The sequence below is a fragment of the Anolis sagrei genome, chromosome 3, assembly GCF_037176765.1.
Source record: "Anolis sagrei isolate rAnoSag1 chromosome 3, rAnoSag1.mat, whole genome shotgun sequence".
NCBI classification, from domain to species: Eukaryota; Metazoa; Chordata; class Lepidosauria; order Squamata; family Dactyloidae; genus Anolis; species Anolis sagrei.
The window spans coordinates 197,212,544-197,225,738 of NC_090023.1; the positions used below are offsets into that span (position 1 = coordinate 197,212,544).

Consider the following 13,195-nt stretch of genomic DNA (forward strand, 5'->3'; position numbering starts at 1 on the left):
GAAATGCATTATATTCACCCTTCTTTCAGAAGTCTGAATTCTGCTTGTCAAAGAAAAGTGTGATGTGAATCCAATAAAATAAAAAATTACAAGGTAAAATGTGAGGTTGCCAACTACAAAGGGTGACAGAAGTAACAACATGCCAGTAGTACGGTAGAATACTTGCTTGTGAAATTTGCCTTGGGTGAAAGGTTGTGTCTTTCATTCAAAATTATGACTGTTTTCTATATGCGGTGAAGACAATGGTTCCCTTTTTGATTTTGCCTTTGGACAAAACCTGAAGTTTCCCAATAGAATCCAGTGTGATGAAACCATATGACTTTGTTGATACAGTTTTTCTTTTCTTGAACTGACTGAAGTTATTAGAATTTGGGAAATGTCAGATGTTCCTGACCTTCTGAAGCTGTGATGTCACTCAGTCTTAGAGATTTTCCTCACTTAGAAAGGAAGAATATTTTTGTTTTCTGGTTTTTTAATCTGACTCAAGGTCGTCAGATCTTTTGTCTGCTTGACTGACCAGTTTCCATGGATACATGCTGCTGACAGCTTCCACACAGCTAAGAAATAAACAGAATTTGGCTTTCTAAGAATTATGTATGTAAATCTGAAGATGTTTTGGGGTTCTCGAGCATTGCACCTTGACCTTTGGCCACTTGTAGTGTTTAGTTGTCTCGTTACTACTTCAATATGTGCCCGGATTCACGTTTCTTCCTTTCCCGAGCTTTCTAAATGTAAGAATCTTTCACACTATAACATCACATAAATCTTAAATCAGTTACACCTTTATTTAATGACTGATTTTCCTCCTTGCTTTGATTGTTCAAATCTCACAGCAAATTGAACCACACTTTGACCACAAACTCAAATGATATTAGGCTCCATGCAGTGTGAAAGATTATACAGTAATTGGAAAGCAAGTTGAATCGAAAATGAAAAATGAGTAGATTGTCTTAGTCACCTTGGATACAACCCTAAACCCATTTACTTGGGAGTAAACAGTACTACATTATTTTGGGTCTTAGTTCATTAGATCTGCCTTGGATCATACTGTTGATCCATTGTAGGAAGAGTGGTTTGTGCCTTATTTTTAAAAAAATGTACGTTTAGAGAAATTTTAAACGTGATTCTCTCCGTATCAGTTGCGGTGAACTGGATTTAATCCACTGACACCATAATTTGCAAGTAGAAATTAAATAGATGTTTATATGCATTGGAAGGAAGCCAGCAAATGCAAGGAGAACAAGGAGCAGGTGTGTAAATATTTTATTTAGTTGGGTATTTCTTCCTCCCTTCCCTCTTTTTTTTTCCTTGACAAGAATAGTGTACTCAAGAGTCAAACAAATGAAACTTAACTGCAAAAGGCAATGATTGATTACATCTTGGTAGAGGATGTAAAGTCCACGAGAAGAGAGATGTTTAACTGACAGAGTGGAATTATCATATTAGGGTATTGGCACCTGTCAAGCATGACTAGTGTGGTGCTTTCATAAAGTGTCACACAGCAACACTTGATAGGCGTTTAATGCAGTGGGACAAAAGAATGGGAGTCTGTGTTGCTAGGGATCTGGTTGGCATTTTAAGGCCATGTTTTGACTGCGACTGCCAAAGTTTTTTTTCTTCTTTTAAAGCCAGAGCAGTAAGTAATCTAATATTACACCAGTGTTTTGCTGGGGGTGACTGAATGTTTCTTTGGCGTATCTAAAATGAGAGTTGAGCTAACCAGCTAGTGCTCATCGTGCGTATGCTCCTGAATGTAGGATTAAATTAAAAATACATGTTTTCATGTTGTTAATGTGAAATTCGTCAAGTCTACTCAAAGCAATTGGAGAGCCTGGAGTTGGCCTGTACCATAAAAGATGAGGCGAGCTTTGATTCTGGTTTTTGCACATTGTGGTATGATTTGGGCTTTTTATGTATTGGTAAGTAAGTAGGGATGATGGTTTACTCTCTGAATTGTTCCCAGAAAGTTCCCAGGAATTAGGTCTTGAAAACAACTTGGCACCTGCTGAAACTAATGAGCATATAGATAGGTGGGTGGAAATTAGTCAAAACAGGCCGAGCAATGCCTTCAGCGTTCTGCCAGGCTTCAACAGAAAAAGATAAGGGCCACTCAAGGAAAGCGAAACCAGCTTGAGTGCTTGGAAAGGCTTAAAAGTTCCAAGCATGGAAAATACAGTCAGATGAAGCATTGTTTAGAATCATGCTAAGTTCTTGTCCTCGTCTTAGAGAAGCCTTGCTTTGAAGATTCATGCTTAAAGATTTCTTGTTTCCTGGTTTGGGTTTTGTTTCTTGTGATTACCTGCTCATGCCTTGGATCAATGTTTCCTGGTTCTTTGGATTATGTTAGAGAGTTGTGGACTTTGTTTTTGTTGAACTCTACCTTGGACTAATTTGTTCCTGCTTATCTTTTTACCTAATTGGATTTACCTATTCCTTTAAAGTGTTTTTCTTTACTTTGCTGTTTTTACTTATCTTCAATAAAAGGATTGTTTTCCTATCCAACATGTGGTGTTTTAAAGTCAGGGGTATTCCTGTCCTGAAGTGCAACACCTATATACAACTTGTGAACATGTATATCTTGTAAGCAAATCGGATCATGTAACACTGTAGAGATTAAGTAAGAGAGTGCAGTTGGTAGCATAAGCTTCCATAGACTAAGTCTACGAAAGTTTATGCTAACAATTTAGATCTCTTAGACTCTAAGGTGCCCAAGATCCATTTGCATGCTGTTATTCCAGACAGCTGTGTCTTTGAATATTGTATTTTGTGTGGGCTGATGAGGCATGCTAAGGTTCAAGTGCATGTTATGTGTCCCTATGTGTGTGCACGCATGCACACTTGCTCACATGTATACCTTAGTGGTGGTAAAGTGCCTTTCGTTAGTTATTAACACCTTGTTGGAGTGAATTTATCACAAACAGGTTCTTGCATTCATTTCTAAAGATTCAGATGAAACAAAGTATGAGGACAGCTGTCTATATGTATTGGGGACTACCTGAATATATCCATGCATTTAAATGACAACCAAGCTGATTTAGGCAGGTGTTAGCAACCTCCACATGACTGTGGTGAACTGTCCAGTGTCCTCTCACCATACAACACATGGATTTAGTGTTTAGGAAACAAAGGTGAAATTGGGGGAGTCACACTGTGCGGGAAATCGATAGTTACAGGGTGCTTCCCTGTTCCGCAGGGATTGTATCACATCCCAGTCTTTGTGTCGTGACACCAACCACAGGGCTGAAGACATGCATTGTGAATCTTCTAGTGTCCTTGGCCTAAATTCCGGTTTAGGTATAATACAGGGGCCTTGAAAAGGCATTAAAGTAAATGTTGTATATTCTTTTCTTTCCACCTGATTTAGGTGAGATTCATTGGTCAAGTACAGTTGGGGTGATTTCTGATACCATAAAGGCCAGCCTGTTACAAGTTACCTGTGTTGAGTGTTTTTGGCCTTCACAGCTCCGCTTACCAAGGGGGAAGCCCAGTCACCCCATTTAATAGAACTAAATATTTAACATGCATCATACGATTCTCAGTTCAGGATAAAAACAAACATAAACTGTGTAATAGATGAAGTTGAAATCCCACGGCTGAAAGTGGTACTTATAGATTGCCTAGATATTTATGGGACTTAACACTTTATGCAGCATATTATTTATTTTAATAACATTGCCCTTGTTTCATGGAATTGATGTATTTTGCTTCATTTGCTTAAAGTAATAACAGATCATTCAACTGTAGTTCTACATACGATGCAGCACTTCCACTGTTCTTGTCTTCTCTTTCCAGTGGCCCAGCCCTGCTGTCTACAGCACCGGGACAGAAGTTGCAACCATTGATGTTTCTGCATGAAAAGGCTGGGAAGGCACCTGTGCTTTTGCTGTTCAAAGAGCTTTGTGGAGGTAAAGAAAAATCAACCTCTGAGATTTTTTTTAACAACGATGCTTACAGACTCATTGAAGACAAGTAGGATGAAGCTTGAACACAGATGTCAGTTTTGTTGACATAGCATTGCTATTTTAAGTAGAGTGAGGTGTATAAAGCTGCACTAGTGAACAGATTATACTACAAGTGATTAGGTTTTGGAAGAAGCAATAGTGACTCAGTCTGATCGGTTGTAGGGGATTAATTTTATTATCAGAGTCATATACATCCTTAAATTAGAGTTTGCTTAACTCCAGAATATTAAACAGAAATGGGCAACTGTTTGAGGTCTAGGGGCCACCTTTCTACTACTGTCCCACATGGGTTGGAACCCACCTACCCCTCTCTATTTCTATTCAAAATGATGGCTGGAAATCGTTTCATGCCACTTTCATCACCATTTTGAAAGGTAAACAGAGAGGAAAGAAGGACATTTTATAGGAGGGAACTTCTGATATAGCTAAAAAGCTTTTTGCATATTTGCATGTGTTTCTGAGGACTTTGGGTGTTACTTTTGTCTGAATATTGTGACATTTTTTATTTAGGGGAGTAGGATTCATGAAGATTTGGAGGACTGGTGGGGGGTTCCTCGGGAATTGTAAAAATGAGCCCAGGGCCTGCATGTGATTCAAAAACCATGTTTCCTCCATCCCTGAGATAGAGGATGCAGCAAATATTTTTAGATGAGCAAAAAACGCTGGTGAAGTGGTAGCACAGAGTTACAATTATTTGCACATTCCGCCTTGAGGTATGCTATTAAAGGCATAAATATATAACAATGTTAACTTGGGAGAACAAATGTTGCTTCAGGTGCAGCGTTGAAGCGGTTTTGCATTGCTAATAAGGAAGGCTGGGAATGTAAACTTAATTTTTAAGCCCATTACAACTACTTGGGTTTAAGCAATTCATCCAGTGCTGTAGCTTTCTCAGTTCCTTATAGAAATCCAGCATCCAGATCAAGATTGAATGTGACTAGATCTGACTTTACTACTTAAGATAATCTTTCCAACTGAGGAAACAAATGTTCTTAGCAAACAAAGTATTATGTTTTGGAATTTTCCTCAATATTATAACACATTTATCATGAAGTTTGGCACCAATATATTATCATATTTTCAGAGTGCAGTAACTGGAAAGTTTTTTCATTCATGTGAGATTCACTGGTGAATGCCTTGGTGGATGCCTTGCATGATGACCAGTCCAGTCACTTTTTTGCATTTAATTGTGTTGGTTTGTGACACATTATTATTTACATTCTATATTGGGAAAATTCTCCCCTCCAAATATAAGATTGACTGGATAAGCTTCTAGAGACGGGAAGCTTTTGGTTGTTGGCATGACAGTTTCATAATATCCACATGCTCAAATATTAAGATACATTATTTATTTGCTGTATTTCCAGCTGCAGCTGAATAAACCATTCTGCAAGAAAATAAATAGAATTAGGTTGTTTCTCATCCTCCTGCCAATAAATATTGTCCCCATGAGAATAAACATGGGGATAGCAACACTACTGGTCAGGATTAATTACTCAAGTATCACCGGATTTACTTAAACTATAAACATAGCCTGCACACAAGATAGCAAAAATGCAATAGCTGGTTTGTGTTGCATTTCTGGAGATGTAGACTTAGATTGTTGTCTGCGATGGTGACTTTTCTTTGAAGCAGGCATGAAGTAAAGCAGCAGAAAAAATGATGTGTCTGTCTTACTTGAGTGCCTCCCCATTTTCTGATTTTGTCAACTTTTTTGCACCTATTGCTTTCTGTTCTCAACCACAGATTTGAAGAGACTCGGCTAAATGTATTTATTTGGCCTGCCTGTGCAATAGTTGTACTATCTTTCTGTACATAGTCACACAAGATAACTGAACTGTGTAATAAGGCCACTGTCACCTTGTATGTACTATACCGTCACCATAAAAGAAATGTCAAAAGGTTCCTCAGATCAAAACAAGTCAATGGGAAGTAAAGATCTGCACATATTTTTGGGATAGCAAAACCTACACAGATTGTAGTTCCATGCAAAGAACTGTAGTCTTTTCACATTAATCCTGAGAAAATCTCTATTCAAAAGTTTTTCAAGAATGTTTAGAGAGACGAAGCATACAAGTATGCTAAGAATTCTCTTTAATAGTGTTATGTACAGCCTTCCTTGTTTGTTGATACTGCAAAAATGAAGGAAAGCTGTTGCAAAAGATGTATAGTAGTTGTATTCCAGATTGTTGGTTTTCTTTTAAAAAAGAGAAATGACCTGCCTAATGGAGGGATTCCTCTCCTTTACTTGAGAGATGATGCCAAATGAAAGAGTAGGATGAATGAGTATCTCTAATCTCAGATCCTAGGAATTGCAGTTTAGGCTTTTTTTCTCCCTTCCAGGTTGGATAATTTTTAATGGTGTATATAAGTTCATGTTTGTGAGAATGAGAGAGAGAGGAGGTAAATATCTCATCTGAATCTTGAACAAGATTTTCCTCCTGCACAATGTTTTTGTATGGCTAAATATTTCAATGTCATGGTGTGATCACCTGGTAAATGGAAGGTTATAATCATTCATAATAAAAAGCAATGCTAATTGTGAAGTATAGCACCCTTCTTTGTACCAATTTATGCAAACCTATATGTGCTAAAGGATTGGTAATAGCATTCACCTTTGCCTTAATTTTAAATCAATATGGTAAAAACAGAATTTTCCCTTCAGATTTGTATCCTTTTCAAATGCTCCATATTTCCAAAGAAATATTACAGGTTTCTTCTTCTTCTATATACCACCTGATTTATTTTAATAATCTTTATTGAAAAAAATTGAGGGTGTGTGGGGGGGGGGAGGGTGTGAAGTTATTGATAAAAGCTGTAGCAGAAGAAGGATTGGGATAGTGTTGAGAAGGTGTCCCGGGGAGCAGACACGGGGAGAGTACGGGAGGAAAGAGATCCCCAGGAAAAATATTGGGAAAATAGTTGGTGGGCAGGGAAAAGAAGAAAAAAAAAACACCTCATTTGATTTGCTCCAGAGACACAACTTTGTTTCTGGCAACTTGTTGAATCCATGGGTTGCCTTCTACCCAGCCACTAGGTAAAAATTACTTAGTTGGGTTTTTTAAATTGTACTGCTAAGCAGAAACCTTTCAAAATTAATTTCTAGCATTGGTAATATAAATATTTATATTTGTTTTTTTGCCTTTGCTGTCTTTTTTCATTTTGCTATTGTTGAAACAAATCTAAGTAGTGAACAGATGCTACATTGTGTGAATAAGAGAAAACCTGCACAGTCTCTAGAAAATCAGACTCCATATAGTTCTTCGTTCTTTCTGCAATTCAGATTACATCCAAACCAAGCTGTTGTCATGACTTCATCAGTCATCCTTCTGCTTGCCTACAATTTTGTTTATTTTTGGTTGAGGAAAAAAAATCTCATTGTGGCATTTTTACTTAGCACTACTGTGTTTTGTGAATTTTAAAATTTGATTATGTGTTACGTGTGTTCGCTGTTGTAAATTTATGTTGTCATGGTTTATATGCTTATGTATTGTTTATTTTATGTGCGACACTCCAGAGTGCTTTTATGAGCTGCCCTGAGTCCCTTCGGGGAGATGGTGGCAGGGTGTAAATAAAGTTTATTATTATTATTATTATTATTATTAATTGACACAAAAGCACAGTATGTCACAGCAAACGAGATTTATATGCTGGATTCCGTATCATAAAATCACAAGTCGAACACTTCCCAAGCATCTGGGACTGTGTGATGTATTTTCGAATTATGCGCGCAGATCCAAGTAAGGTGGCCTTTGATAGATAGTGATTTTGTCGATGTTTATTGTTTCCAAATGCCGTCTGAGATCTTTTGGCACGGCACCCAGTGTGCCAGTGACCACTGAGACCACTTGTACTGGTTTATGCCAGAGCCTTTGCAGTTTGATTTTGAGGTCTTGATAGCAGCTGAGTTTTTCCTGTTGTTTTACCTCAATGCGACTGTCACCTGGTATGGCGACCTCCATAATCCAGACTTTTTTCTTTTCCACAATCGTGATGTCTAGTGTATTGTGTTCCAAAACTTTGTCAGTCTGGATTTGAAAGTCCCACAGTATTTTTGCATGTTCATTTTCCACGACCTTTGCAAGTTTATGATCCCACCAATTCTCCTCCTCCTCCTCCTCCTCCATCATTTATTATTATTATTATTATTATTATTATTATTTGAAACACAACAAGATGAGTCCACAGCAGACAAGATCACTCTGCTGGCTGTTGTATTGGATCATATGTCGGACACTTTCCAAGTGCCCAACTGTTTTTTACTGTTTTATGAATGTTTTACTTATTGTTTTAATTATTATATTTGTCTGTTATATGTGGCGGCATCGAATTGCTGCCAAATGTAGTAAGCCATCCTGGGTCTCCCTTCATGGGTTGAGAAGTGACAGGATAGAAATACCAATATTATTATTATTATTATTATTATTATTAGGACTGTGGGATGTATCGGCAAATAATGTGTGCAGATCCCAGTAAGGTGGCCTTTTGCAGCTGGCAGATGGCAATTTTGTCAGCATGATTGTGTTTAAGTGCAGGCCAAGGTCTTTAGGCATGGCACCCAGTGTGCCAATCACCACTGTGACCACCTTGACTGGCTTGTGCCAGAGTCTTTGCAGTTCGATCTTTAAATCTTCATTGCATCTGAACCGTTCAAGGCAGTAATATTGGCTTTGTAGACTGACTCCATACAGTTCTTTAAAGGAAGCCGCTTCGATGGTAAAGGCATTTGTTTAGCTCTTGAGCAGTCTGTAAATTTTTCTGCCATTAGCTAATAAATATCGCTGCTCCCTACTGTGTCTTATGTGGGATCCTGTAGTATTTTTATTGCTAGGGTGATCCCTCTTTTGCTACCATGCAGTGCTACAGCTGGGCCACCAAAGAGGTATCCTGCTTTGTGAAGATGAACGGAGAATGCGCTCCTCAGAAATGCCATGCTTAATGAGGCTAAGTTTCTGGTATTAAGAGATGTTAATGAGTTGGAGCATATAAACTAACCACAGGAAAAAACCCTTTTAATGGTAACAGCAGTAAAAAAGAAAGATGCTGTTAGCATTGAAGCTGAATCACAATTTACTGCAGCTGACTCTAAATATGAGAATGGGTTTCCATCACAACAAAAGCTTGGCCCTATGCTCTTCAGAAATAGGATGGAAATATCCGAACTTAATTACTGCAAAAAGTGATTGTCAGCTCCATCAGAAGAGCCTGGTTAATTGGGAAGTTTCCTGCCTGTAATAACTTAGGTATCTTGCCGTTCTTAACAGAAGAGAGCAAGCATGGTGTAGTGGTTTTAATGTTGGATTAGGACATTGGAAACCCACTGGGTGACCATGAGTAAATCACATACTCAGCCTCAAAGCCACTTTGCAAACCCGCTCTGAATAAATCTTGCCAAGAAAACCCCATGATACGCTTGCCTTAGAGTCACCATAAATCAAAACTGACATGAAGGTACAAAACAACAGCAACAAGCTGTTGCTAATATTTGTGGTTATTCAGTCTCCGCTTATAAAGTAATTTGAATCTACACTTCCCTGTTCAGTTTCAGTAGTTCAGTTCAAGACATTTTGTTCCCTTGGCTGTTTTTATTTGTCAGAAATGTGTTAGTTTCTATTTAGAGGCAACATTTTACAGCTGTGCTTCTCTTGATTTCCATATGCCTGTCAAACACACATTGTGTTGAATGCCGAATTGTATAGGTGCATTTGAGAATCCTTTTCAAGCATTATGACTGACTTTAGTTTAAATGCATAAAGGAGGAAAAGGAATTTGCAAACCCTGTGTACTCAGTGTTTGCTTGTGCTGCCTTTCTCAACTGGAAAGCAGCCTTTGACAATTCAGAATGCTAATTTGTGCATGTTTATTAACCAAGAAATTCTGGTATATTAATAAAGCTTGGGTGCGACTTATCTACAGAATAGGCAGTGTAAATTGAAAAGAAAATTTACAGTCTTAAAAACTAATTTTAACTCATTTTTTCTTTAGTCTGCTTCTCTTCAGTTGTTTTGGACTACAATGCCCAGCATTTTGACCCAATTTCTATAATGCCTCAGAATTGAGGCCCAAAATATTCTACAGCGCATCAGGTTGGAAAAGGCAGCACTCAGATAAACAGCTACATTATACAATTATGATGGCACGCCCGAGCCTATGGGAAAACTATAGTGTCTGGCTGTACTCAGGGGCTATCTGTATACCTTCTGTTAAGACTAAGACTCTTTAAGACATGGGGGCACTTTAGGCAAGGTGAAAAGATAACCAAAATGAGTTTACTGAAACAAGATGAATAAAGGGTTAACGCCAGCCGGGACTATCATTAGCTAACTTAAAACAGTACATTACAAATGGAGATCTTGCTGGTTGCAGTAATCTTTCTGGAATCGTTGGAAGTCTTTTGCCTCTGGTGTAAAGTTGTTGCTTACACACTGTCTTAATCTTCTCTCCTGTGAAGCTTAGGCTGGACAAAAGCTTCTGTTGTCTTTTGGACTGTTGGTATAATTATACTGCTAAATGCTGCAGGTGCTAAGAATGCCTGTTTTGGTTTGCTTGGCCTAGGATTACTAAATAATGACCCAAGCCACTGTTCTCTGTAACTCTGCTGCAGAAAAAAGGAGGAGTCCAGTAAAGGCGCTCTGTAAAGGAAATGGAATAAACCAACTAAGCCTGGCCTCTAGGGGTTTTTATGCTCCACCCAAAAACTAATACAAAGGAAGTTATCTATACTATTGGGAAGCCCTATAAACAGGGGGAACTAAAGAAGAGGAGAGGAGAAGGCAGAATCCTGCAAACAAAGGAACATGGCAGCTGGGCAGTGCTATCTTTTTTTATATATTGTTGATATTTCCTTGAATATATGAAGAGAAAGGCTTGGTCTTAATGTTTCAATTGCAAACCCTGCGGGAGAAGCCACTACAACTCTAAGCTTTCTTTAAATTCAGTCTTTGTAGTCATATGGAAAAGTGCCTTTTACTGAACAGACAGAACCTTATATCAAAACTTTGGGGGGGGGGGGGCACTCATCCCAATCCGTTTTATTGCCACATTTTAGGTAACAGCCAAAACAATGATTGCATATGCTACAGTCATCAGCTTCCATTCCCCCAAACAACACAAGTTGTAAAGAATTGTTCTGAAGAATCACATAACACTGCAAATACATCTCTTAAACTTTTCATTGATCCCCGGTCAGTTGTATTTACCAAACCCAAAGGTTTCAAGCAAACTTACTTTAACTTGGCAATTGCATCCTTAGAGATAATTCAAGGCACCTACATATATCAAAAGATGTAATCCTGCAGTAGGACGATTGTACAGATGTTGGAAGGAACTTTACAGGTGTCATGACTAAATTGACCACCATTTACTTGTCAAAATGTCTGAAAACCATCAAATGTTTTTGTGTGTGTTTGTTTTCATTTACCATTTGGCAATAAAATTGGCATATGTGTTGGAAGGAGCCAGAAGTTAAATTCTGTTTTTCTTCAATGGATTCCCTTGATAGAAGTAAAGACATATCTTCTCATGTCTGGAAAATCAATACAGGCTCTCTGACCCTAGTTTCTACTGCATTTGTTTTACCCCTAATTTCAATCACAGTCCTCCATCTCCAGTCCAAATCCAGTCATAGTATAAAGAATAAACCATGGATAAGTACATCAATCCATATTTTAATGTAAGTACAATTATACTGATTTTGTCTAGATTACAAATTATTCTATGTTTGAAGTTCAACAGTGGATTAATGCACTTTTCTCATTCATTTTGTTGTCCATGTTAAGAAAGTATGATAAACTCTGCATTGTTCAGATGTGCATTTGAATTCATTGGACAGAAAGGTAGGCTTTTACTGACAAAGAAGCAACCAAACAAGAGTAGGGAGATCTCTATCATTGCACTCCCCTATGCACTTTCAGAACCAGCTCCAAAGAGATAGCGAGAAGGATCTTCCAATGAGTTGGCTCTGTAGTGTTAGTTTCAGGTTGGACCTGGGCTTAACTGTTTTAAATATAGGAATGTGTTCAGGCAGTTGACATTTGTGAAATGAGCCAGGATGGTATGATGTTAGACAAAGTATTGACCTAGAATAAACCAATGTATGGACAGATAATAATTGATTTTTTATTCTGGGGGTGATCAAGACTATCAGATTTTGCATGGGTCCCCAGAAAGTTGTGACCACCAGCTGCCCAGTGGTAAGGGGTCCTGACTGCCCGGTTGTGCCAAATTCAGTTCAGCGTTGCAGGACAACCACTCTAACCATCCTCTGCAACATGACTAGTGCCTATCATTCATCATCTGGAGTCTGCCCATGCAAAGCAGGTGAACATAGCATTGAATGAAACATGCAGAATAATCACAGGATGTCTTAAACCTACACCTGTTGATAAACTCTACAAGCTAGCCCCCACCCCCACCCCCGATGTGCAACGGGAAGTTGCTGCTAAATGTGAGAGAAATAAGGTAGAAAACTCTTAAAACCACCCCCTACATGGCTATCAGCCTCTTCCCAGTAGACTCAAATCAAGGAAAAGCTTTATGAGAACTACCACTCCTCTTGGCGTCCCCCCAGCAATACTAAGGGTACCCCTCTGGGCAGCTAGACCAGGAAACCCCAACTGAATGGCCCTCCACGAGGGTCTTCCTCCAGGGGCAAACTAAGAATGGGCAACTTGGAAGTCCCTGAACAGATTCAGAAGTGGAGTGGGCAGATCAAAAGACAACCTGGCAAAATGGCACTACCTAAAAGAATCCCACTCCTTATGTGATTGTGGAGCAGAACAGACAACTCCGCATCTGTATGCTTGTCCACGATGCCCTGCCTCGTGTACAGAGGAAGAATTGTTGGAGGCTACAGACAATGCCATTGCTATTGACCGTTTTTGGTCAAAAGATATTTAGCCACCTGCCCTCCTTCTATTTTTATCGCTCTTAAACTAATTTATGCAATGCTTTTGATACGAAATAATAATAATCTAGATTGATGTCAGCAGGGGTTCCAGAGCACCACAAGAGTTGGGAGGGGAGGTGAGAGGACAAATAGCTCCCTCCTTTCCCCCATCACGTCTTCTATTGTCTTGGTAATAATAATAATCCTAGGTGGCAGTAGGATTGAAGAGAAACAACTGGAAAAGCTGACACGATATGAGGATTTAAAGATCGAACTGCAAAGACTCTGGTGCAAGCCAGTAAAGGTGATCGGCACACTGGGTGCAGTGTCTAAAGACCTTGGCCTG

The 13,195-nt window shown here is 38.8% G+C and overlaps 1 protein-coding gene across 3 annotated transcripts in view; it reads left to right on the forward strand.

The window, feature by feature from the left end:
- CTBP2 (C-terminal binding protein 2) overlaps positions 1-13,195 on the forward strand; it is a 288,894-nt gene that overhangs the window by 90,655 nt on the left and 185,044 nt on the right. For 2 of the 3 annotated variants that reach the window (XM_060768611.2, XM_060768613.2), the window contains exon 1: positions 3,818-3,905. Coding sequence is in view for 1 of the 3 variants with exons in the window: in XM_060768612.2 (XP_060624595.1) it covers positions 3,842-3,905 (64 nt within the window). In the remaining 2 variants the exon portion in view is untranslated. Of the gene's footprint in view, positions 1-3,792; positions 3,906-13,195 lie in introns of those variants that run through there. The other variant, XM_060768612.2, reaches the window with a different exon arrangement.